This window comes from Trypanosoma melophagium (genome assembly GCF_022059095.1).
Source record: "Trypanosoma melophagium isolate St. Kilda chromosome Unknown ctg20segment0, whole genome shotgun sequence".
Classification (NCBI taxonomy): domain Eukaryota; phylum Euglenozoa; class Kinetoplastea; order Trypanosomatida; family Trypanosomatidae; genus Trypanosoma; species Trypanosoma melophagium.
In genome coordinates this window covers 167,205-189,337 of record NW_027125150.1, presented here as the reverse complement: position 1 = coordinate 189,337, position 22,133 = coordinate 167,205, and the positions used below count along the sequence as shown (strand labels likewise).

General features: G+C 39.0%; 17 protein-coding genes across 17 annotated transcripts; 16 read left to right on the top strand and 1 right to left on the bottom strand.

Annotated features, from left to right (window-relative positions):
• Nucleotides 1-427: 427 nt before the first annotated feature.
• LSM04_008087 (uncharacterized protein) lies at nucleotides 428-1,159 on the top strand (the record flags this gene model as incomplete). Its single annotated transcript, XM_067331325.1, has 2 exons — nucleotides 428-971; nucleotides 1,071-1,159. 2 exons carry the CDS (start codon nucleotides 428-430, stop codon nucleotides 1,157-1,159), a joined length of 633 nt encoding a protein of 210 aa, XP_067192240.1.
• A 603-nt stretch (nucleotides 1,160-1,762) lies between these two features.
• On the top strand, nucleotides 1,763-4,069 carry LSM04_005055 (uncharacterized protein; the record flags this gene model as incomplete). Its single annotated transcript, XM_067331324.1, has 1 exon — nucleotides 1,763-4,069. One exon carries the CDS (start codon nucleotides 1,763-1,765, stop codon nucleotides 4,067-4,069), a length of 2,307 nt encoding a protein of 768 aa, XP_067192160.1.
• A 764-nt stretch (nucleotides 4,070-4,833) lies between these two features.
• Nucleotides 4,834-5,199, top strand: LSM04_000285 (uncharacterized protein; the record flags this gene model as incomplete). Its single annotated transcript, XM_067331323.1, has 1 exon — nucleotides 4,834-5,199. The coding sequence occupies one exon, from the start codon at nucleotides 4,834-4,836 to the stop codon at nucleotides 5,197-5,199; it is 366 nt and encodes a 121-aa protein (XP_067192061.1).
• A 131-nt stretch (nucleotides 5,200-5,330) lies between these two features.
• On the bottom strand, nucleotides 5,331-5,678 carry LSM04_000755 (uncharacterized protein; the record flags this gene model as incomplete). The annotated part of the gene is made up of 1 exon (XM_067331322.1): nucleotides 5,331-5,678. One exon carries the CDS (start codon nucleotides 5,676-5,678, stop codon nucleotides 5,331-5,333), a length of 348 nt encoding a protein of 115 aa, XP_067192065.1.
• A 537-nt stretch (nucleotides 5,679-6,215) lies between these two features.
• LSM04_005415 (uncharacterized protein) lies at nucleotides 6,216-6,419 on the top strand (the record flags this gene model as incomplete). Its single annotated transcript, XM_067331320.1, has 1 exon — nucleotides 6,216-6,419. The coding sequence occupies one exon, from the start codon at nucleotides 6,216-6,218 to the stop codon at nucleotides 6,417-6,419; it is 204 nt and encodes a 67-aa protein (XP_067192170.1).
• Nucleotides 6,420-6,533: 114 nt separating this feature from the next.
• LSM04_001825 (uncharacterized protein) lies at nucleotides 6,534-7,507 on the top strand (the record flags this gene model as incomplete). The annotated part of the gene is made up of 2 exons (XM_067331319.1): nucleotides 6,534-6,618; nucleotides 6,891-7,507. The coding sequence occupies 2 exons, from the start codon at nucleotides 6,534-6,536 to the stop codon at nucleotides 7,505-7,507; spliced, it is 702 nt and encodes a 233-aa protein (XP_067192091.1).
• A 308-nt stretch (nucleotides 7,508-7,815) lies between these two features.
• Nucleotides 7,816-8,304, top strand: LSM04_003036 (Glutathione peroxidase; the record flags this gene model as incomplete). The annotated part of the gene is made up of 1 exon (XM_067331318.1): nucleotides 7,816-8,304. One exon carries the CDS (start codon nucleotides 7,816-7,818, stop codon nucleotides 8,302-8,304), a length of 489 nt encoding a protein of 162 aa, XP_067192121.1.
• Nucleotides 8,305-9,609: 1,305 nt separating this feature from the next.
• Nucleotides 9,610-10,131, top strand: LSM04_002429 (Glutathione peroxidase; the record flags this gene model as incomplete). The annotated part of the gene is made up of 1 exon (XM_067331317.1): nucleotides 9,610-10,131. The coding sequence occupies one exon, from the start codon at nucleotides 9,610-9,612 to the stop codon at nucleotides 10,129-10,131; it is 522 nt and encodes a 173-aa protein (XP_067192107.1).
• A 329-nt stretch (nucleotides 10,132-10,460) lies between these two features.
• On the top strand, nucleotides 10,461-10,943 carry LSM04_005400 (Glutathione peroxidase; the record flags this gene model as incomplete). The annotated part of the gene is made up of 1 exon (XM_067331316.1): nucleotides 10,461-10,943. One exon carries the CDS (start codon nucleotides 10,461-10,463, stop codon nucleotides 10,941-10,943), a length of 483 nt encoding a protein of 160 aa, XP_067192169.1.
• Nucleotides 10,944-11,280: 337 nt separating this feature from the next.
• LSM04_000179 (Glutathione peroxidase) lies at nucleotides 11,281-11,655 on the top strand (the record flags this gene model as incomplete). Its single annotated transcript, XM_067331315.1, has 1 exon — nucleotides 11,281-11,655. The coding sequence occupies one exon, from the start codon at nucleotides 11,281-11,283 to the stop codon at nucleotides 11,653-11,655; it is 375 nt and encodes a 124-aa protein (XP_067192058.1).
• A 600-nt stretch (nucleotides 11,656-12,255) lies between these two features.
• Nucleotides 12,256-12,777, top strand: LSM04_003367 (Glutathione peroxidase; the record flags this gene model as incomplete). The annotated part of the gene is made up of 1 exon (XM_067331314.1): nucleotides 12,256-12,777. The coding sequence occupies one exon, from the start codon at nucleotides 12,256-12,258 to the stop codon at nucleotides 12,775-12,777; it is 522 nt and encodes a 173-aa protein (XP_067192128.1).
• A 1,312-nt stretch (nucleotides 12,778-14,089) lies between these two features.
• On the top strand, nucleotides 14,090-14,611 carry LSM04_004297 (Glutathione peroxidase; the record flags this gene model as incomplete). The annotated part of the gene is made up of 1 exon (XM_067331313.1): nucleotides 14,090-14,611. One exon carries the CDS (start codon nucleotides 14,090-14,092, stop codon nucleotides 14,609-14,611), a length of 522 nt encoding a protein of 173 aa, XP_067192148.1.
• Nucleotides 14,612-14,940: 329 nt separating this feature from the next.
• LSM04_007591 (Glutathione peroxidase) lies at nucleotides 14,941-17,067 on the top strand (the record flags this gene model as incomplete). Its single annotated transcript, XM_067331312.1, has 2 exons — nucleotides 14,941-15,351; nucleotides 16,984-17,067. 2 exons carry the CDS (start codon nucleotides 14,941-14,943, stop codon nucleotides 17,065-17,067), a joined length of 495 nt encoding a protein of 164 aa, XP_067192222.1.
• LSM04_003571 (Glutathione peroxidase) lies at nucleotides 15,761-16,249 on the top strand (the record flags this gene model as incomplete). Its single annotated transcript, XM_067339395.1, has 1 exon — nucleotides 15,761-16,249. One exon carries the CDS (start codon nucleotides 15,761-15,763, stop codon nucleotides 16,247-16,249), a length of 489 nt encoding a protein of 162 aa, XP_067192132.1.
• A 1,151-nt stretch (nucleotides 17,068-18,218) lies between the features above and the next one.
• On the top strand, nucleotides 18,219-18,734 carry LSM04_009747 (Glutathione peroxidase; the record flags this gene model as incomplete). Its single annotated transcript, XM_067331311.1, has 1 exon — nucleotides 18,219-18,734. One exon carries the CDS (start codon nucleotides 18,219-18,221, stop codon nucleotides 18,732-18,734), a length of 516 nt encoding a protein of 171 aa, XP_067192268.1.
• Nucleotides 18,735-19,857: 1,123 nt separating this feature from the next.
• LSM04_007947 (Glutathione peroxidase) lies at nucleotides 19,858-20,370 on the top strand (the record flags this gene model as incomplete). Its single annotated transcript, XM_067331309.1, has 1 exon — nucleotides 19,858-20,370. One exon carries the CDS (start codon nucleotides 19,858-19,860, stop codon nucleotides 20,368-20,370), a length of 513 nt encoding a protein of 170 aa, XP_067192236.1.
• Nucleotides 20,371-21,090: 720 nt separating this feature from the next.
• On the top strand, nucleotides 21,091-21,669 carry LSM04_003201 (Glutathione peroxidase; the record flags this gene model as incomplete). The annotated part of the gene is made up of 1 exon (XM_067331308.1): nucleotides 21,091-21,669. One exon carries the CDS (start codon nucleotides 21,091-21,093, stop codon nucleotides 21,667-21,669), a length of 579 nt encoding a protein of 192 aa, XP_067192124.1.
• Between the last annotated feature and the right edge of the window lie 464 nt (nucleotides 21,670-22,133).

Below are 22,133 nucleotides of genomic sequence, written 5' to 3'. Positions count from 1 at the left end.
ATGTTATTATTACTACATGATTGTGGATAGGTAGGACAATATTAATATGAACACTTTTTCTATTATGTATATATATATAGATATTCTTTAAAATTGTTATATTTCCTGTTTAGGGAGCAGAGAAAGCCAATCGGTTTAAAAATTCATATACTACTAATAACATATTTCTCTCTTTCTTTCTTTTTTTCTTTACCTCCTTCTCTTATAATTACAGTATAACTTGCATATTTATGTATATTTATATATACATATCAACAGTGTGAAGGGAATGGCAAAGGACGAAAGGGACCCCGCAAAGAAGCGAGAACACAAAAGAAGTAAAGAGTCAAGAGAAAAATAAAATAATAATAATAATAATAATAATAATAACGGTAATAATGGGACAATAACAGGAGGAATGGATGCGGAGGTGGAAACGGCGAAAACAATGGCGGCATTGCGGGAACAAGATCAGAAATTAGTGCGACAAGTGGGGGAACTCGGTTTGGCACTCACACGGGGATTTGGTGAATTGGCCTATCAACAGCGTATGACAAATACAACTACAACTACAACTAATACAATAATGACTGATATTAGTCCAGAAGAACTAGCAGCACATCCAATACAATTAACATTACAACAGGAATCCCTTGGGGCCACACTTGATCTTCTGCTCGCTAATCCCATTACGCAGAAATCTCTCTGTTCTACATGTACAGGGGAATTGGAAGAATTGCGTCTCAGTCTTTTACCAGAAGAAGAACGAGCCGCAGAGGGCAATAATGTTCCCGCAGGAATGAAGAATACAGCAAACAATACACAGAGAGGAAACCCATACAGAGATGAAATCGCATCTAATACGGTTGATCCTTCATTTAATCGCTTCGGTAGTCCTGTGCGTGCTGCTCACACAGGCGCTTATCCACAACAGTATCAACCAAAATCACAAGCACAACAACATCAATATCAACAAACACAAAGTTACTTTGGTTTAGAACATACACCAGATAATTGACAATCTCGAGTAAATGCACAACCCTAAATACATTCTTCTTGTGGTGACACTTACGCTGATCATTTCCCAGAAGTTCTAATGAACCGTCGATCTGAATCACGTGTCTCTTCTGTTAGCGCTACACCTGTATTTGGTGGATTCCGTATTCGTCCCGTTTCTTGATTTCTTCTTTTTATTTTTATTTGGTTATGTATTTATTTTTCCTTTTCTTATTTATTTATTCTTTTCAGAGGTTTGTGGGCCATGTACCATTAAGAAAAGAACAGCATTGCGTGATAATGGGTAGAATTACATGTTATTCCTACTGAAGTAGGGTATGAGAATAAAGAGAATGGCGTAGTGTTTCATCAATTCCCTATGAAATTATCGAATTATCGTATATATATATTTTATTTGTTTTATTTTGTTGAGTTTATTAGTGTATTTTTACGTTTACCCTTTTATAGGGATTCCATGATGTTCTCTGGTGTTGTATTTGTGTGTGTGTCTGTGTGGCAGACATTATTATATGTTTACACTTCCCTTTCTTTCAGTGTTGTCTATAATATCAATCTTAAATAGAAAGTGGTTCTCTCTCTCTGTCTGTATCTGTATGAGTAGATAAATGCAACTAGTATGTGCATAATACTATTTAAGCCTTTTATTGTTCTTATTTGCTTTTTTTCCCCCTTCTCTCCATGTAAATCTTATCTCGTTCTAATATTACCACCACTAATGCAGTAAAGGGAAGAAGAAGGAAACGACGCGTAAAACCATTGTGTAAAAATGCATTCCGAAATAGAGAAACCACTACTACTATCAACAACAACAACAACAGCAACAACAACAACAAATCCACCTGTAGTGCGAAGACGAGGCCGTGGCACATTTAATCAACCACTGCGTGCGGATCAACCCACCACTACAACTAATAGCAATAACAATAATAACAGTAATAATAATAACAATAATGATGGGGCCTCTGTGCTCACTACTGTGACAACGGCAGTACTCCCCGCCGCCTCCTCTGGCCCATCGCAACAGCGAGCACCGGAGGAACATCTCGCGGCGGAGTACGGCGGACAGAAACGAGATATTCCACTTAACATGCGTGAGAACTTTGGTGTTTGTGAGAACGATCACGAAGCGGACACGGTGCGCCAATTACTGTTTCGTGGAGAAAAGCGGCGGCGTTATTGTGTTATTGTGGGAGAACTGCAGAATCCTAATAGGCCTATTACGCTTAAGCTCTTTGGTCATAAAGGGCTTAAACCGTTTAAACTGCAGAATAAACTTATTCGTTTGGTGAATATCAGTGTGGGAAAACCACGTGCCCCACGTCCTGCGATGGATGGTACGGAAGAGGATATGCATAATCGTAATGACGACAGTGATGATGATAACAGCGATGTGGAACAACACATGCACAGCCATCATCCACAAACACAAGTTCAGAGGGAAGTAAGATACGAAGGTATGGACAACAATAACAACAACAATAATAACAATAACGACAAAAACAGCAGCACCGGCATCCAAAATGTGAATGAACATCTGCAGGAAAAACAACGAGAAGGAGATTACAGTAAACCACAAGAAGAAGGAGGGTATGATGTTTCTCCCGAAAACGAAGAAAAATCTGTACCTGATGATCATAATAATGAAGATGGAAAGTCAGAACAACGTAGTTCTTCTACGAGGACAGGAAGAAATTCTTGTTTACACGAAGATGTGGATGGTTATACAAATATAGATGATGTTCTTCCACTTACTGTTGAGATGCGAGGTGCCAATGCAACCAATATTGGACAACCATCATCTTTAGCAAACAGTCCTGTTCTAACCGCAACTCGTTTTGATACTCTTCAGAAATATTTCTTTAATGAGTTTAAATATCTTCTTAGCTTAGAGGATGTTCGTATGCAGCATGTCTCTATTAACTTAAATCTTGGTGCAGCTTATTGTTGCCTTGCTCGAGAAGGTTCATACAGTACACCACTTAAGTATGCCAGCTTTAGTGAGTTTGTGCAACGCATGAATGAAGAATCTATGCAATTGTATTTTCTTAAGGATGCTCCAACATGTGTATCTCGTGCGGTAGATAGAGAATGTGGGACACTTCAATCTGAGGCGATCTTTTCACTTGTTAAGATTTGTTTCTTTTCAAATGAACGTCAGAGTCGCTCCGTGGCGAGGGCATTATGGGACGCACATGAGAATCGTTTTGTTCTTCTAGACATGGAAAACTCAGGTGTGACTTTTACATGGACTGTCTTTTCTGTAGATGAAACCGGCATAGAAAGTAATGTGGTAAACCCAACAACAGGCACAACGAATACAAATCCAAATCCAAATATAAATACAGATGGTACTGGTAGTGGATCTGGTGCTGGTGGTGCTGGTGCTGGTGGTGCTGGTGCATTTCGTAAGAAAACTGTGGCATTTCCATTTGAACTTGAAATTCACGCCTATCGTCGATGGAAACAACACACAGAACATCCTGCGGCTCCTATTGCAGAAGCCATTCTTGACAAACTTTCACTGGCGGAACACAATTTAATTCACTACGGTTCAACTATTGGCTATGAAAGCATGGATCTCTCCCATGTCTGTGAAGTAGATGCGGAGTCGGAGGACTTTAATGTGGAAAGCATTATTGTTGAACACACGGCACGTGTAAAACCGCGGGGAACCGATCTCACCGTAGATAGTACATCATCATTGTGGATTGAAAACTTCGCCGCGGCTCGCGCGTTAAAGAATCGCCTCGCACAAGGTCTTGTAGATCGCCACAGCAGTGTTTACAGCCACAAGAGTGCGGGACACGCGGGACGGGAACGCACACGTGGCAGAGGCCGTGGGCCCCCACTGCCGCATCACAATAAGCCGCAGACACTCACACCGACGTCGCGTCTGACGTTCTTCCGTTCACGCGGTAGCACAGTGCACTGGAAATTGCGTCCGGGCTGCAGTGCGGAGGAGAATTTGGCGCCGCTTAGTGAGGCACTGCGTTTTGCACAACAGGTGATTAATACGGCAAATGAGATTGAGCGAACATCGGTGCGTGGTGGTGCTGCCCCAGACGCTTTGTAAGGGGGTGGGGATGGGGGAAGAAAAAAAAAGGTGTAGTTCAAGAATTAACGATTACGATACACTTTATCTATCTATCTGTCTGTCTATGTGTATGGGCGTATATCTTGCTTTCCACATTTGTTCTTTCTTTTTTTTTTTACTCACTTACTTGTTTGTGTGTTTTTTTTTTTTCAAAAAGTAAGTAAAAAAAACGAAAGAACAGAAGGAGGAAAGGATACTGAAATCATAAACAACGGAAACGATAGAAAGGACGCATTTGTTTTTATTTATTTTTGTTCTGCTTCTTTTTCCCTTTTTTTTAGTTTTCGTTTAATTTTTGCTAATAGTGTATTTTTTTTTTCTTCTTTACATAATACTTGTCATGTATTAAATCTCATACTCTTTTTTTCATTATCTTCAAGGGATTTCTGAGAAGGAAGGTCTCTCTCTCTATCACTTTCTTTGTGTCTGTGTGGGTGTGCTTTACTGGGGAAGAGTCTATCAAGGTTATTCAGTTGGATAGTGGAATCACTCGTTTCTTGGAAACAAGGAAGAAGAGCGATATTACATATACTTTTTTTTCTTTAGGCTATGGAATTGCTTTTTCTTTTAGAAGAAAAATAAATAAATAAATAAATAAATAAATACATAAATAAATAAAAACCCAAATAACACAACAAACAACCATATTTAATACAACAAAAAATATCTTTATATTAAATCTATATATATATATATATATATATATATATTTATTTACGAATATCAGTGTCCATCTACCCTAAATGGAATCCTCCCATTGTTTAGTGGTAAATGTCGTAAAACTTGGTTGTGCCAATACTACCAAAGTTCGTTTACTGCATATGAGTGGGGAGGGATCAGTATCTCTTTCTCCTTTACCTGTTGTGGGTAATGAAAGTCCTGAAATACTGTTAAATTTTGTGGTGAAACGGTTTATTCCACTCTTTGCCATAGACACAATTAACACATATGCTCAGGATACAATACTACACATGACAGTAAAAAGAGAACATGATATTGTGTTATGGAAAAATGTAACCGTTAACGACAGCTCTATTAACGCGAGTATAGTTGGGAAGCTTACTGGTAAAAGTGAAAGAGAAACATTCATAACGGATAGGGTTGATTAAATCATTACATTACGTACGGCACAACAAAGTATCTCTCCACTTTCATTGCGTCACTGTGATGAAATGGATATGCCTTTATACCCACGATTATCAAATAAGACTATTACACAATTGTTTTCTCTTTCTCAGGGTTATACAACTATGGAATCACGTCTAGAAGTTAGACAACGTACCTTAAGAGACTGTAGAGCCAGAACTATTAAATAAAAAGAAGAAGAGAAAGTATTTAATTCTAGAGTTGATTCTATATACTTTACTGATAAATAACAACAGTATTCATTGCCGTCATCCCTGTTGGAAAAGCCTAATGATACTCTTATGAAGACACCTGTGGTAACTTTCTCCCGCTGGATCGATTCAATACTCCCAACTTCTTTACATGTAAATTTACTTGGAGAATCAGAGACACTTTCATCACCCTTGAAGTCTATGGCAGAATCATTTAAATAGTTATTGGGGAATATTCCAGTGATATTCATGATGGAAGTGGAAGTTATATCTATCAGTGTATTGAAGGTGTCTCAGTGGCCATCATGAGATCAGGACCAATCGAAGAGTTCATTACAAAACGAAAAAGAAGAAAAAGAAATGAATACACTGAACCATTTTTGTGTAGAGAAGGATGTTTCAATTAGGCAATTTTTTCTTCTCAACTATCACGATTTTTTTATTATTGATGTTAAAGAAGAGAAGGGAAAAGAGAAGAAAGCGCATCAGGAGATATTTTTTATCGAATCTCTCTGTGGTTTGGCTACAATAACAATGAAAATATATTATTTAATGGGGTGAAATTTATTTTTGGAGAACGCGCGGGAATAAAGTATAATACGACAAAAAATTATTATTTACCCATAGTAGATGTTAGAGTATCTAATGATACTGACACCTTTTCACATGAGGAAAAAGATATTGTTACACAAATTACTCTTGTAATTAATGTTTCTCTTAATCATCTGTTGTTATCACATGCAGAAACACACCTACCACTACAACAGAGTTTAGGAGATGTTGTCTTTATGTTATTGGGACGGGAGGGAATTAATGTCCCTGTAATAATGAAGTCATCACCTCATATAAATATGGAAACTTTACCAACTGAGAGAAATGAGCCCTTTACTGGGAATCCTAATGGTATAGATGAGAATGACAATGATGGTACACATACTCTAGATGATAACCCTCTTGAAATAGAAAATATAGTTCCTTCTTTGGAATCTTAGGTGAATTTACAGGATAATAATAATAATAATAATAATAATAATAATAATAATAATAATAATAATAATAATAATAATAATTTTTCTCCTGTGAGAGAGGCAGAAGGGGATGTACTAATGCTACTAGAGTCTCCTGGTGTTGTGTATCAGAAATCTTACATGTCATCTGATCCTATACATAATTCCATAAAAGACAGATATAGTGTATGCTGTAATGATGAAATAACATCTATTCCCCATTGGAAGAAAAAGAAAAGTATGTATGAAGAGTGATCTATCTCCTCCATGATCCGTAATGAAAGAAGATTTTCTAACGTGAGGAAACAGCCCTTATTTCATTTCTGTGAAGGAGAAGAGAATGAACGCACATCTATGAAGGATGACGATAGAGAATTTAAACAGCTAAATCGACTGCTTGGCCATTGCAATCGTCAAATACTATTTCTTCTATATTCGCCAGATGAAAAAAAACAGAACAACTTTTCGATATTACATGCCCCTTAGAAAAACAAGTGTTAATGGAGACATTCCCTAAATCACTCACTCTGCCTATTCATACATTGCCTTCACCGTCGCTAATCCCGTACACGAAAGCGGATAATGTGGCTCAAGGGGCATGTGAAGTGCACAATCCAATTATATCCTTTAATGGTGATTCTTCGTGGAAGTTGGCACGTTTTCAATGTAACAATGATGTGTTGATATGTATTGGAAACAATGCCTTTATAGAACGTGTTCATCATATCTTTTCCTGTACATCACCTCATTCTTTCTTAATGGAATCAGAAAAGATCGTCTCTTGCTTCTTTTACTCTTACGATATAACTGGCAACCGTAATATAAATCACGTAAAGAATGACGAACCATGCTGGGGTAATACAACAAAGGTACATCATTTACTGCGAGGTGTCTTGCTAGTATTATTATTATCCCTCTCTTCACTGTTTACACGCATGACATTAGACAATAGCGTGTCTGAATGTAAACCCACCAATGCCCCGCAGCTTCTACGGCATGTGGTGTACTGCCGTGTGGGTGGTTACCGATGGTTTGAAATTCCACTCCCTATGTTTGTTGAAGACTTGGGATAAATATAAAGTGGGGGATTAAAACTGTTATTTCCAAACCCATTGTACTCTTTTTTCCCCTCTTCACCTTCTTGTATCATTTTACATTTGTTTTCATTGCATTTTTTTTTTGGTTTTGTGATTCAACAATGCTAACAGCAATATCACTAAAAAAAAAAAAAACAGATATATCTATTTGAGCAAGGTACTACAAGCTACCGATAATAAATGGGTCATAATAATGAACGTTTCTTCTTTTTTTTTGTATTTATATTGTTTTTCTTTCCCTTTGCTTTACTTATTCTAAAAGAGGAATAAAATCAAGGTGCATAATGACAAGCATATATGACTTTCAGGTAAACGGCGCTGATGGAAAGCCATACAATCTCGCGCAACACAAGGGACATCCACTATTGATATACAACGTGGCCAGCAAGTGTGGATATACAAAGGGTGGTTATGAGACAGCGACAGCTCTCTATAACAAGTACAGGGATAAGGGTTTCACCGTATTGGCCTTTCCATGCAATCAGTTTGGTGGACAGGAACCCGGTACGGCAGAAGAAGTTAAGGAGTTCGCCTGCACACGTTTCAAGGCAGATTTCCCAATTATGGCTAAGATCAATGTCAATGGCAGTGAGGCCCATCCACTGTATGAGTATATGAAGAAGGAGAAACCCGGTCTTCTTGGTACAAAGGCCATCAAGTGGAATTTTACTTCCTTTCTTATTGATAAGAATGGTGTGCCTGTGGAGCGGTTTTCCCCTGGAGCCTCTGTCGACGAAATTGAGAAGAAACTTGTCCCCCTTTTTGAAAAATAACGTTTATAGTAATATAATTGCTTTATAAAGTACGTGCAACAGTATTAAGGCATTTTGGAGAGTGGTATGTAGTTTCTTTTGAAGAATTCTCTCCAGTGTGATGCAGTAATATTTTGCTCTTGTTTTTTTTAGTCAATTTGAAACAACAAAAATGTACCTGTGTGTGTGTGTGTTTCGTGTTGTGTTGTGAGCCTTTCCTTTGGTGTGCGTGCAATACCGCTTCTATTCATAATGGACAATTTTTTTTACATGCTCGATCCCTCTTTTTGCGGTCTATCTTTTTTTTTGTTTTGGTGTTTGTGAAGGAGGAGTAAAATCAAAGTGCATAATGACAAGCATATATGACTTTCAGGTAAACGGCGCTGATGGAAAGCCATACAATCTCGCGCAACACAAGGGACATCCGCTATTGATATACAACGTGGCCAGCAAGTGTGGATATACAAAGGGTGGTTATGAGACAGCGACAGCTCTCTATAACAAGTACAGGGATAAGGGTTTCACCGTATTGGCCTTTCCATGCAATCAGTTTGGTGGACAGGAACCCGGTACGGCAGAAGAAGTTAAGGAGTTCGCCTGCACACGTTTCAAGGCAGATTTCCCAATTATGGCTAAGATCAATGTCAATGGCAGTGAGGCCCATCCACTGTATGAGTATTTAAAGGAGGAATGGGTCTGTACATTTATTGCGCTAAATCGATGAAACGCCAATTTAATTGATTTTCTTCTTCATAAAGGTCCAGTTAATATATGAAGGGATTTCCCTTCCTGGAAGGACTCTGGCAATATTGTGAAGCTTCTTGCTCTCTTTGGCCTGCCAAGGTGATGGGTTGGTAAGGCTAATGCCGTAGATATGGTAGGGAAGACGTATAGGCGTTTAATCTCTTTTCTTTGTGTCATATATATATATATATTATTATGGCGCAAATGGCAAGGAAACTGATGACCTTTTTCCTTGTTTTCATTAATGTCGGAATTGGAACTAATTATTATTATTATTATTATTATTATTATTATTATTATTTATTACTATTACTATTTTTTTTGTTTGGGGGAGGGTTGGGGCATGGTGCTCTGGAAAAGCCGAGTAGTCAGTGAATCTGGTGATTGTTTCGAAAATGAGTCAATGGGTGGATTGTGTGTCTGGCAATGCAGGTGTATTTGCTATTTTTTTGCTGCTTACTAACACTCCCACGTCTTGTCTTTTTTTTCTATCATCGTTATACCTCTCGGCTTATCGATATAAATAAATAAATAAATAAATAAATATATATATATTAATGCTTCAGAAGAAGCAAACAGTGAATGTGGCGTAACACTCGCATTTGCATGGTTGCTGCGCGTACCATATATGACTTTCAGGTAAACGGCGCTGATGGAAAGCCATACAATCTCGCGCAACACAAGGGACATCCACTATTGATATACAACGTGGCCAGCAAGTGTGGATATACAAAGGGTGGTTATGAGACAGCGACAGCTCTCTATAACAAGTACAGGGATAAGGGTTTCACCGTATTGGCCTTTCCATGCAATCAGTTTGGTGGACAGGAACCCGGTACGGCAGAAGAAGTTAAGGAGTTCGCCTGCACACGTTTCAAGGCAGATTTCCCAATTATGGCTAAGATCAATGTCAATGGCAGTGAGGCCCATCCACTGTATGAGTATATGAAGAAGGAGAAACCCGGTCTTCTTGGTACAAAGGCCATCAAGTGGAATTTTACTTCCTTTCTTATTGATAAGAATGGTGTGCCTGTGGAGCGGTTTTCCCCTGGAGCCTCTGTCGACGAAATTGAGAAGAAACTTGTCCCCTTTTTTGAAAAATAACGTTTATAGTAATATAATTGCTTTATAAAGTACGTGCAACAGTATTAAGGCATTTTGGAGAGTGGTATGTAGTTTCTTTTGAAGAATTCTCTCCAGTGTGATGCAGTAATATTTTGCTCTTGTTTTTTTTTAGTCAATTTGAAACAACAAAAATGTACCTGTGTGTGTGTGTGTTTCGTGTTGTGTTGTGAGCCTTTCCTTTGGTGTGCGTGCAATACCGCTTCTATTCATAATGGACAATTTTTTTTACATGCTCGATCCCTCTTTTTGCGGTCTATCTTTTTTTTTGTTTTGGTGTTTGTGAAGGAGGAGTAAAATCAAAGTGCATAATGACAAGCATATATGACTTTCAGGTAAACGGCGCTGATGGAAAGCCATACAATCTCGCGCAACACAAGGGACATCCACTATTGATATACAACGTGGCCAGCAAGTGTGGATATACAAAGGGTGGTTATGAGACAGCGACAGCTCTCTATAACAAGTACAGGGATAAGGGTTTCACCGTATTGGCCTTTCCATGCAATCAGTTTGGTGGACAGGAACCCGGTACGGCAGAAGAAGTTAAGGAGTTCGCCTGCACACGTTTCAAGGCAGATTTCCCAATTATGGCTAAGATCAATGTCAATGGCAGTGAGGCCCATCCACTGTATGAGTATATGAAGAAGGAGAAACCCGGTCTTCTTGGTACAAAGGCCATCAAGTGGAATTTTACTTCCTTTCTTATTGATAAGAATGGTGTGCCTGTGGAGCGGTTTTCCCCTGGAGCCTCTGTCGACGAAATTGAGAAGAAACTTGTCCCCCTTTTTTGAAAAATAACGTTTATAGTGATATAATTGCTTTATAAAGTACGTGCAACAGTATTAAGGCATTTTGGAGAGTGGTATGTAGTTTCTTTTGAAGAATTCTCTCCAGTGTGATGCAGTAATATTTTGCTCTTGTTTTTTTTTAGTCAATTTGAAACAACAAAAATGTACCTGTGTGTGTGTGTGTTTCGTGTTGTGTTGTGAGCCTTTCCTTTGGTGTGCGTGCAATACCGCTTCTATTCATAATGGACAATTTTTTTTTACATGCTCGATCCCTCTTTTTGCGGTCTATCTTTTTTTTTGTTTTGGTGTTTGTGAAGGAGGAGTAAAATCAAAGTGCATAATGACAAGCATATATGACTTTCAGGTAAACGGCGCTGATGGAAAGCCATACAATCTCGCGCAACACAAGGGACATCCGCTATTGATATACAACGTGGCCAGCAAGTGTGGATATACAAAGGGTGGTTATGAGACAGCGACAGCTCTCTATAACAAGTACAGGGATAAGGGTTTCACCGTATTGGCCTTTCCATGCAATCAGTTTGGTGGACAGGAACCCGGTACGGCAGAAGAAGTTAAGGAGTTCGCCTGCACACGTTTCAAGGCAGATTTCCCAATTATGGCTAAGATCAATGTCAATGGCAGTGAGGCCCATCCACTGTATGAGTATTTAAAGGAGGAATGGGTCTGTACATTTATTGCGCTAAATCGATGAAACGCCAATTTAATTGATTTTCTTCTTCATAAAGGTCCAGTTAATATATGAAGGGATTTCCCTTCCTGGAAGGACTCTGGCAATATTGTGAAGCTTCTTGCTCTCTTTGGCCTGCCAAGGTGATGGGTTGGTAAGGCTAATGCCGTAGATATGGTAGGGAAGACGTATAGGCGTTTAATCTCTTTTCTTTGTGTCATATATATATATATATTATTATGGCGCAAATGGCAAGGAAACTGATGACCTTTTTCCTTGTTTTCATTAATGTCGGAATTGGAACTAATTATTATTATTATTATTATTATTATTATTATTATTATTTATTACTATTACTATTTTTTTTGTTTGGGGAGGGTTGGGGCATGGTGCTCTGGAAAAGCCGAGTAGTCAGTGAATCTGGTGATTGTTTCGAAAATGAGTCAATGGGTGGATTGTGTGTCTGGCAATGCAGGTGTATTTGCTATTTTTTTGCTGCTTACTAACACTCCCACGTCTTGTCTTTTTTTCTATCATCGTTATACCTCTCGGCTTATCGATATAAATAAATAAATAAATAAATAAATATATATATATTAATGCTTCAGAAGAAGCAAACAGTGAATGTGGCGTAACACTCGCATTTGCATGGTTGCTGCGCGTACCATATATGACTTTCAGGTAAACGGCGCTGATGGAAAGCCATACAATCTCGCGCAACACAAGGGACATCCACTATTGATATACAACGTGGCCAGCAAGTGTGGATATACAAAGGGTGGTTATGAGACAGCGACAGCTCTCTATAACAAGTACAGGGATAAGGGTTTCACCGTATTGGCCTTTCCATGCAATCAGTTTGGTGGACAGGAACCCGGTACGGCAGAAGAAGTTAAGGAGTTCGCCTGCACACGTTTCAAGGCAGATTTCCCAATTATGGCTAAGATCAATGTCAATGGCAGTGAGGCCCATCCACTGTATGAGTATATGAAGAAGGAGAAACCCGGTCTTCTTGGTACAAAGGCCATCAAGTGGAATTTTACTTCCTTTCTTATTGATAAGAATGGTGTGCCTGTGGAGCGGTTTTCCCCTGGAGCCTCTGTCGACGAAATTGAGAAGAAACTTGTCCCCCTTTTTGAAAAATAACGTTTATAGTAATATAATTGCTTTATAAAGTACGTGCAACAGTATTAAGGCATTTTGGAGAGTGGTATGTAGTTTCTTTTGAAGAATTCTCTCCAGTGTGATGCAGTAATATTTTGCTCTTGTTTTTTTTTAGTCAATTTGAAACAACAAAAATGTACCTGTGTGTGTGTGTGTTTCGTGTTGTGTTGTGAGCCTTTCCTTTGGTGTGCGTGCAATACCGCTTCTATTCATAATGGACAATTTTTTTACATGCTCGATCCCTCTTTTTGCGGTCTATCTTTTTTTTTGTTTTGGTGTTTGTGAAGGAGGAGTAAAATCAAAGTGCATAATGACAAGCATATATGACTTTCAGGTAAACGGCGCTGATGGAAAGCCATACAATCTCGCGCAACACAAGGGACATCCACTATTGATATACAACGTGGCCAGCAAGTGTGGATATACAAAGGGTGGTTATGAGACAGCGACAGCTCTCTATAACAAGTACAGGGATAAGGGTTTCACCGTATTGGCCTTTCCATGCAATCAGTTTGGTGGACAGGAACCCGGTACGGCAGAAGAAGTTAAGGAGTTCGCCTGCACACGTTTCAAGGCAGATTTCCCAATTATGGCTAAGATCAATGTCAATGGCAGTGAGGCCCATCCACTGTATGAGTATTTAAAGGAGGAATGGGTCTGTACATTTATTGCGCTAAATCGATGAAACGCCAATTTAATTGATTTTCTTCTTCATAAAGGTCCAGTTAATATATGAAGGGATTTCCCTTCCTGGAAGGACTCTGGCAATATTGTGAAGCTTCTTGCTCTCTTTGGCCTGCCAAGGTGATGGGTTGGTAAGGCTAATGCCGTAGATATGGTAGGGAAGACGTATAGGCGTTTAATCTCTTTTCTTTGTGTCATATATATATATATATTATTATGGCGCAAATGGCAAGGAAACTGATGACCTTTTTCCTTGTTTTCATTAATGTCGGAATTGGAACTAATTATTATTATTATTATTATTATTATTATTATTATTATTATTTATTACTATTACTATTTTTTTTGTTTGGGGGAGGGTTGGGGCATGGTGCTCTGGAAAAGCCGAGTAGTCAGTGAATCTGGTGATTGTTTCGAAAATGAGTCAATGGGTGGATTGTGTGTCTGGCAATGCAGGTGTATTTGATATTTTTTTGCTGCTTACTAACACTCCCACGTCTTGTCTTTTTTTTCTATCATCGTTATACCTCTCGGCTTATCGATATAAATAAATAAATAAATAAATAAATAAATATATATATATTAATGCTTCAGAAGAAGCAAACAGTGAATGTGGCGTAACACTCGCATTTGCATGGTTGCTGCGCGTACCATATATGACTTTCAGGTAAACGGCGCTGATGGAAAGCCATACAATCTCGCGCAACACAAGGGACATCCACTATTGATATACAACGTGGCCAGCAAGTGTGGATATACAAAGGGTGGTTATGAGACAGCGACAGCTCTCTATAACAAGTACAGGGATAAGGGTTTCACCGTATTGGCCTTTCCATGCAATCAGTTTGGTGGACAGGAACCCGGTACGGCAGAAGAAGTTAAGGAGTTCGCCTGCACACGTTTCAAGGCAGATTTCCCAATTATGGCTAAGATCAATGTCAATGGCAGTGAGGCCCATCCACTGTATGAGTATATGAAGAAGGAGAAACCCGGTCTTCTTGGTACAAAGGCCATCAAGTGGAATTTTACTTCCTTTCTTATTGATAAGAATGGTGTGCCTGTGGAGCGGTTTTCCCCTGGAGCCTCTGTCGACGAAATTGAGAAGAAACTTGTCCCCCTTTTTGAAAAATAACGTTTATAGTGATATAATTGCTTTATAAAGTACGTGCAACAGTATTAAGGCATTTTGGAGAGTGGTATGTAGTTTCTTTTGAAGAATTCTCTCCAGTGTGATGCAGTAATATTTTGCTCTTGTTTTTTTTTAGTCAATTTGAAACAACAAAAATGTACCTGTGTGTGTGTGTGTTTCGTGTTGTGTTGTGAGCCTTTCCTTTGGTGTGCGTGCAATACCGCTTCTATTCATAATGGACAATTTTTTTACATGCTCGATCCCTCTTTTTTGCGGTCTATCTTTTTTTTTGTTTTGGTGTTTGTGAAGGAGGAGTAAAATCAAAGTGCATAATGACAAGCATATATGACTTTCAGGTAAACGGCGCTGATGGAAAGCCATACAATCTCGCGCAACACAAGGGACATCCACTATTGATATACAACGTGGCCAGCAAGTGTGGATATACAAAGGGTGGTTATGAGACAGCGACAGCTCTCTATAACAAGTACAGGGATAAGGGTTTCACCGTATTGGCCTTTCCATGCAATCAGTTTGGTGGACAGGAACCCGGTACGGCAGAAGAAGTTAAGGAGTTCGCCTGCACACGTTTCAAGGCAGATTTCCCAATTATGGCTAAGATCAATGTCAATGGCAGTGAGGCCCATCCACTGTATGAGTATATGAAGAAGGAGAAACCCGGTCTTCTTGGTACAAAGGCCATCAAGTGGAATTTTACTTCCTTTCTTATTGATAAGAATGGTGTGCCTGTGGAGCGGTTTTCCCCCTGGAGCCTCTGTCGACGAAATTGAGAAGAAACTTGTCCCCCTTTTGAAAAAATAACGTTTATAGTGATATAATTGCTTTATAAAGTACGTGCAACAGTATTAAGGCATTTTGGAGAGTGGTATGTAGTTTCTTTTGAAGAATTCTCTCCAGTGTGATGCAGTAATATTTTGCTCTTGTTTTTTTTAGTCAATTTGAAACAACAAAAATGTACCTGTGTGTGTGTGTGTTTCGTGTTGTGTTGTGAGCCTTTCCTTTGGTGTGCGTGCAATACCGCTTCTATTCATAATGGACAATTTTTTTTACATGCTCGATCCCTCTTTTTGCGGTCTATCTTTTTTTTTTTGTTTTGGTGTTTGTGAAGGAGGAGTAAAATCAAAGTGCATAATGACAAGCATATATGACTTTCAGGTAAACGGCGCTGATGGAAAGCCATACAATCTCGCGCAACACAAGGGACATCCACTATTGATATACAACGTGGCCAGCAAGTGTGGATATACAAAGGGTGGTTATGAGACAGCGACAGCTCTCTATAACAAGTACAGGGATAAGGGTTTCACCGTATTGGCCTTTCCATGCAATCAGTTTGGTGGACAGGAACCCGGTACGGCAGAAGAAGTTAAGGAGTTCGCCTGCACACGTTTCAAGGCAGATTTCCCAATTATGGCTAAGATCAATGTCAATGGCAGTGAGGCCCATCCACTGTATGAGTATATGAAGAAGGAGAAACCCGGTCTTCTTGGTACAAAGGCCATCAAGTGGAATTTTACTTCCTTTCTTATTGATAAGAATGGTGTGCCTGTGGAGCGGTTTTCCCCTGGAGCCTCTGTCGACGAAATTGAGAAGAAACTTGTCCCCCTTTTTGAAAAATAACGTTTATAGTGATATAATTGCTTTATAAAGTACGTGCAACAGTATTAAGGCATTTTGGAGAGTGGTATGTAGTTTCTTTTGAAGAATTCTCTCCAGTGTGATGCAGTAATATTTTGCTCTTGTTTTTTTTTAGTCAATTTGAAACAACAAAATGTACCTGTGTGTGTGTGTGTTTCGTGTTGTGTTGTGAGCCTTTCCTTTGGTGTGCGTGCAATACCGCTTCTATTCATAATGGACAATTTTTTTACATGCTCGATCCCTCTTTTTGCGGTCTATCTTTTTTTTTGTTTTGGTGTTTGTGAAGGAGGAGTAAAATCAAAGTGCATAATGACAAGCATATATGACTTTCAGGTAAACGGCGCTGATGGAAAGCCATACAATCTCGCGCAACACAAGGGACATCCACTATTGATATACAACGTGGCCAGCAAGTGTGGATATACAAAGGGTGGTTATGAGACAGCGACAGCTCTCTATAACAAGTACAGGGATAAGGGTTTCACCGTATTGGCCTTTCCATGCAATCAGTTTGGTGGACAGGAACCCGGTACGGCAGAAGAAGTTAAGGAGTTCGCCTGCACACGTTTCAAGGCAGATTTCCCAATTATGGCTAAGATCAATGTCAATGGCAGTGAGGCCCATCCACTGTATGAGTATATGAAGAAGGAGAAACCCGGTCTGTCATTGGTACAAAGGCCATCAAGTGGAATTTTACTTCCTTTCTTATTGATAAGAATGGTGTGCCTGTGGAGCGGTTTCCCCCTGGAGCCTCTGTCGACGAAATTGAGAAGAAACTTGTCCCCCTTTTTGAAAAATAACGTTTATAGTGATATAATTGCTTTATAAAGTACGTGCAACAGTATTAAGGCATTTTGGAGAGTGGTATGTAGTTTCTTTTGAAGAATTCTCTCCAGTGTGATGCAGTAATATTTTGCTCTTGTTTTTTTTTAGTCAATTTGAAACAACAAAAATGTACCTGTGTGTGTGTGTTTCGTGTTGTGTTGTGAGCCTTTCCTTTGGTGTGCGTGCAATACCGCTTCTATTCATAATGGACAATTTTTTTCATGCTCGATCCCTCTTTTTTCGGTCTATCTTTTTTTTAAATAATATTTTTGGTGTTTGTGAAGGAGGAGTAAAATCAAAGTGCATAATGACAAGCATATATGACTTTCAGGTAAACGGCGCTGATGGAAAGCCATACAATCTCGCGCAACACAAGGGACATCCACTATTGATATACAACGTGGCCAGCAAGTGTGGATATACAAAGGGTGGTTATGAGACAGCGACAGCTCTCTATAACAAGTACAGGGATAAGGGTTTCACCGTATTGGCCTTTCCATGCAATCAGTTTGGTGGACAGGAACCCGGTACGGCAGAAGAAGTTAAGGAGTTCGCCTGCACACGTTTCAAGGCAGATTTCCCAATTATGGCTAAGATCAATGTCAATGGCAGTGAGGCCCATCCACTGTATGAGTATATGAAGAAGGAGAAACCCGGTCTTCTTGGTACAAAGGCCATCAAGTGGAATTTTACTTCCTTTCTTATTGATAAGAATGGTGTGCCTGTGGAGCGGTTTTCCCCCTGGAGCCTCTGTCGACGAAATTGAGAAGAAACTTGTCCCCCTTTTTGAAAAATAACGTTTATAGTAATATAATTGCTTTATAAAGTACGTGCAACAGTATTAAGGCATTTTGGAGAGTGGTATGTAGTTTCTTTTGAAGAATTCTCTCCAGTGTGATGCAGTAATATTTTGCTCTTGTTTTTTTTAGTCAATTTGAAACAACAAAAATGTACCTGTGTGTGTGTGTGTTTCGTGTTGTGTTGTGAGCCTTTCCTTTGGTGTGCGTGCAATACCGCTTCTATTCATAATGGACAATTTTTTTTACATGCTCGATCCCTCTTTTTGCGGTCTATCTTTTTTTTTTGTTTTGGTGTTTGTGAAGGAGGAGTAAAATCAAAGTGCATAATGACAAGCATATATGACTTTCAGGTAAACGGCGCTGATGGAAAGCCATACAATCTCGCGCAACACAAGGGACATCCACTATTGATATACAACGTGGCCAGCAAGTGTGGATATACAAAGGGTGGTTATGAGACAGCGACAGCTCTCTATAACAAGTACAGGGATAAGGGTTTCACCGTATTGGCCTTTCCATGCAATCAGTTTGGTGGACAGGAACCCGGTACGGCAGAAGAAGTTAAGGAGTTCGCCTGCACACGTTTCAAGGCAGATTTCCCAATTATGGCTAAGATCAATGTCAATGGCAGTGAGGCCCATCCACTGTATGAGTATATGAAGAAGGAGAAACCCGGTCTTCTTGGTACAAAGGCCATCAAGTGGAATTTTACTTCCTTTCTTATTGATAAGAATGGTGTGCCTGTGGAGCGGTTTTCCCCTGGAGCCTCTGTCGACGAAATTGAGAAGAAACTTGTCCCCTTTTTGAAAAATAACGTTTATAGTAATATAATTGCTTTATAAAGTACGTGCAACAGTATTAAGGCATTTTGGAGAGTGGTATGTAGTTTCTTTTGAAGAATTCTCTCCAGTGTGATGCAGTAATATTTTGCTCTTGTTTTTTTTTATGTCAATTTGAAACAACAAAAATGTACCTGTGTGTGTGTGTGTTTCGTGTTGTGTTGTGAGCCTTTCCTTTGGTGTGCGTGCAATACCGCTTCTATTCATAATGGACAATTTTTTTTACATGCTCGATCCCTCTTTTTGCGGTCTATCTTTTTTTTGTTTTGGTTGTGTTTGTGAAGGAGGAATAAAATCAAAGTGCATAATGACAAGCATATATGACTTTCAGGTAAACGGCGCTGATGGAAAGCCATACAATCTCGCGCAACACAAGGGACATCCACTATTGATATACAACGTGGCCAGCAAGTGTGGATATACAAAGGGTGGTTATGAGACAGCGACAGCTCTCTATAACAAGTACAGGGATAAGGGTTTCACCGTATTGGCCTTTCCATGCAATCAGTTTGGTGGACAGGAACCCGGTACGGCAGAAGAAGTTAAGGAGTTCGCCTGCACACGTTTCAAGGCAGATTTCCCAATTATGGCTAAGATCAATGTCAATGGCAGTGAGGCCCATCCACTGTATGAGTATATGAAGAAGGAGAAACCCGGTCTTCTTGGTACAAAGGCCATCAAGTGGAATTTTACTTCCTTTCTTATTGATAAGAATGGTGTGCCTGTGGAGCGGTTTTCCCCTGGAGCCTCTGTCGACGAAATTGAGAAGAAACTTGTCCCCCTTTTTGAAAAATAACGTTTATAGTAATATAATTGCTTTATAAAGTACGTGCAACAGTATTAAGGCATTTTGGAGAGTGGTATGTAGTTTCTTTTGAAGAATTCTCTCCAGTGTGATGCAGTAATATTTTGCTCTTGTTTTTTTTTAGTCAATTTGAAACAACAAAAATGTACCTGTGTGTGTGTGTGTTTCGTGTTGTGTTGTGAGCCTTTCCTTTGGTGTGCGTGCAATACCGCTTCTATTCATAATGGACAATTTTTTTTACATGCTCGATCCCTCTTTTTGCGGTCTATCTTTTTTTTTTGTTTTGGTGTTTGTGAAGGAGGAGTAAAATCAAAGTGCATAATGACAAGCATATATGACTTTCAGGTAAACGGCGCTGATGGAAAGCCATACAATCTCGCGCAACACAAGGGACATCCACTATTGATATACAACGTGGCCAGCAAGTGTGGATATACAAAGGGTGGTTATGAGACAGCGACAGCTCTCTATAACAAGTACAGGGATAAGGGTTTCACCGTATTGGCCTTTCCATGCAATCAGTTTGGTGGACAGGAACCCGGTACGGCAGAAGAAGTTAAGGAGTTCGCCTGCACACGTTTCAAGGCAGATTTCCCAATTATGGCTAAGATCAATGTCAATGGCAGTGAGGCCCATCCACTGTATGAGTATATGAAGAAGGAGAAACCCGGTCTTCTTGGTACAAAGGCCATCAAGTGGAATTTTACTTCCTTTCTTATTGATAAGAATGGTGTGCCTGTGGAGCGTTTCCCTCCTGGTTCGTCTGTTGAGGATATTGAGGAGGAATTAATTCCATTAATGAAGTCTGCAAAACTTTTACCCTCACGTATGTGAGGAGTCTTTTTATTTCTCTTTAACCCCGTATGGATATTTGTGCGTTTCTGTGTTTGTTTTGGCTCTCATAATAAAATTTTTTTTTTTTTTGTGGTCTCTATTTACCATGACGTTAATGTGGAGCTTTTTGTTTTCTGTTTCTATCCCCCCAGGGTTTTGTTCTGTAGTTGCTATACACAAATGGGGATGGGCATTTTATTTTACTTTTGGATTCTTTTTATCTTCTATTGCAGTGATTTTCCGTATTGGTACATTAATTTCCTAATAAACTCTTTGCTTGTTTTTATCTTTCTCTGCAGTTACACAGCCATATGCGGTGAATTTTCGGGGTGATGGATATCATACATTGGAAGACAATATTATCTTTTTCTGTGACGGTGAAAATATATTTATATGAAAGGTATATGATTATGTATCTATTTAGCAATTTCCTTATATCTCAATTTGGTTTCTATTTTATTTTATTCTTATTCTTCTTATTATTAATTTTCTTACCTTTATAGAGTCTAGTTATTGTTTTTTCAACTGTGACCCACAGTATACTGCAACGCATAACGAATACACAAAGACGTAACATAGCAGTACTGATTTTAACAAGAGCAAACAAAGTGAAAATAGAAAAAGAAATAGAAAAGAATTAAAGAAGTAGAAAAAAAAGGTAAAGTAACCAAGTAGAAGAAAGGGAAAGTTTTTTTTTTAAGAAAAGGGAGAAATTGTAAGATGTCTTCAGAAGGAACCGTTACTCCTCCTCCCCCTACTATTACTATTACTACACCTACACCTACTACCCCTTCTAGCATATATGACTTTCAGGTGCTAGATGCCGACCATCAACTGTACAATCTCACGCAACACAAGGGACATCCACTATTGATATACAACGTGGCCAGCAACTGCGGCTACACAAAGAGTGGTTATGAGACAGCGACAGCTCTCTATAACAAGTACAGGGATAAGGGTTTCACCGTATTGGCCTTTCCATGCAATCAGTTTGGTGGACAGGAACCCGGTACGGCACAAGAAGTTAAGGAGTTCGCCTGCACACGTTTCAAGGCACATTTCCCAATTATGGCTAAGATTGATGTGAATGGTGAGAAGGCTCATCCACTGTATGAGTATATGAAGAGTTGTCTCTCTGGAACTGCTGGGGTGCCAGCTATTAAGTGGAATTTTACTTCCTTTCTTATTGATAAGAATGGCGTGCCTGTAAAACGGTTTTCTCCTGATACCAGTGTGGATGAAATTGAGCAGCAGCTTATTACACTGCTTGAGAATGATGATGTTCAGAAGTCGTCGTAGGTTGCGTGCAATACATGTGCACTTGCTATTTGACGGTCTTTCTTTTTTTTTCTTCTTTTTTTTTTCTTTGTCTTCATTTACGACGTCTGTTAATCTCTCTATTCTTGTGGGATTCAATAGGTTTTATTTTTCCCTAGCATAATCAATTGTCATGACAACAGGCAAATGGAAAAAGAAAAAATGAGGAAATCTTAAGATTAAAAAAGAAAAGAAAAAAAAGATATCCCCTCTTTTTTTAGGTGTCATGGAGTAAGAAACGAAGCGCAAACGGCTCTGACTGAGTGAAGGTGAGGAACTACACTCACCACACTTTGATATCTACTACTGCTGTGAATTTTTTTCTTTTATTATGATTATTATTATGATTATTATTATTATTATTATTATTATTATTATTATTATTATTATTATTATTATTATTATTATTATTATTATTATTATTATTATTATTATTATTATTATTT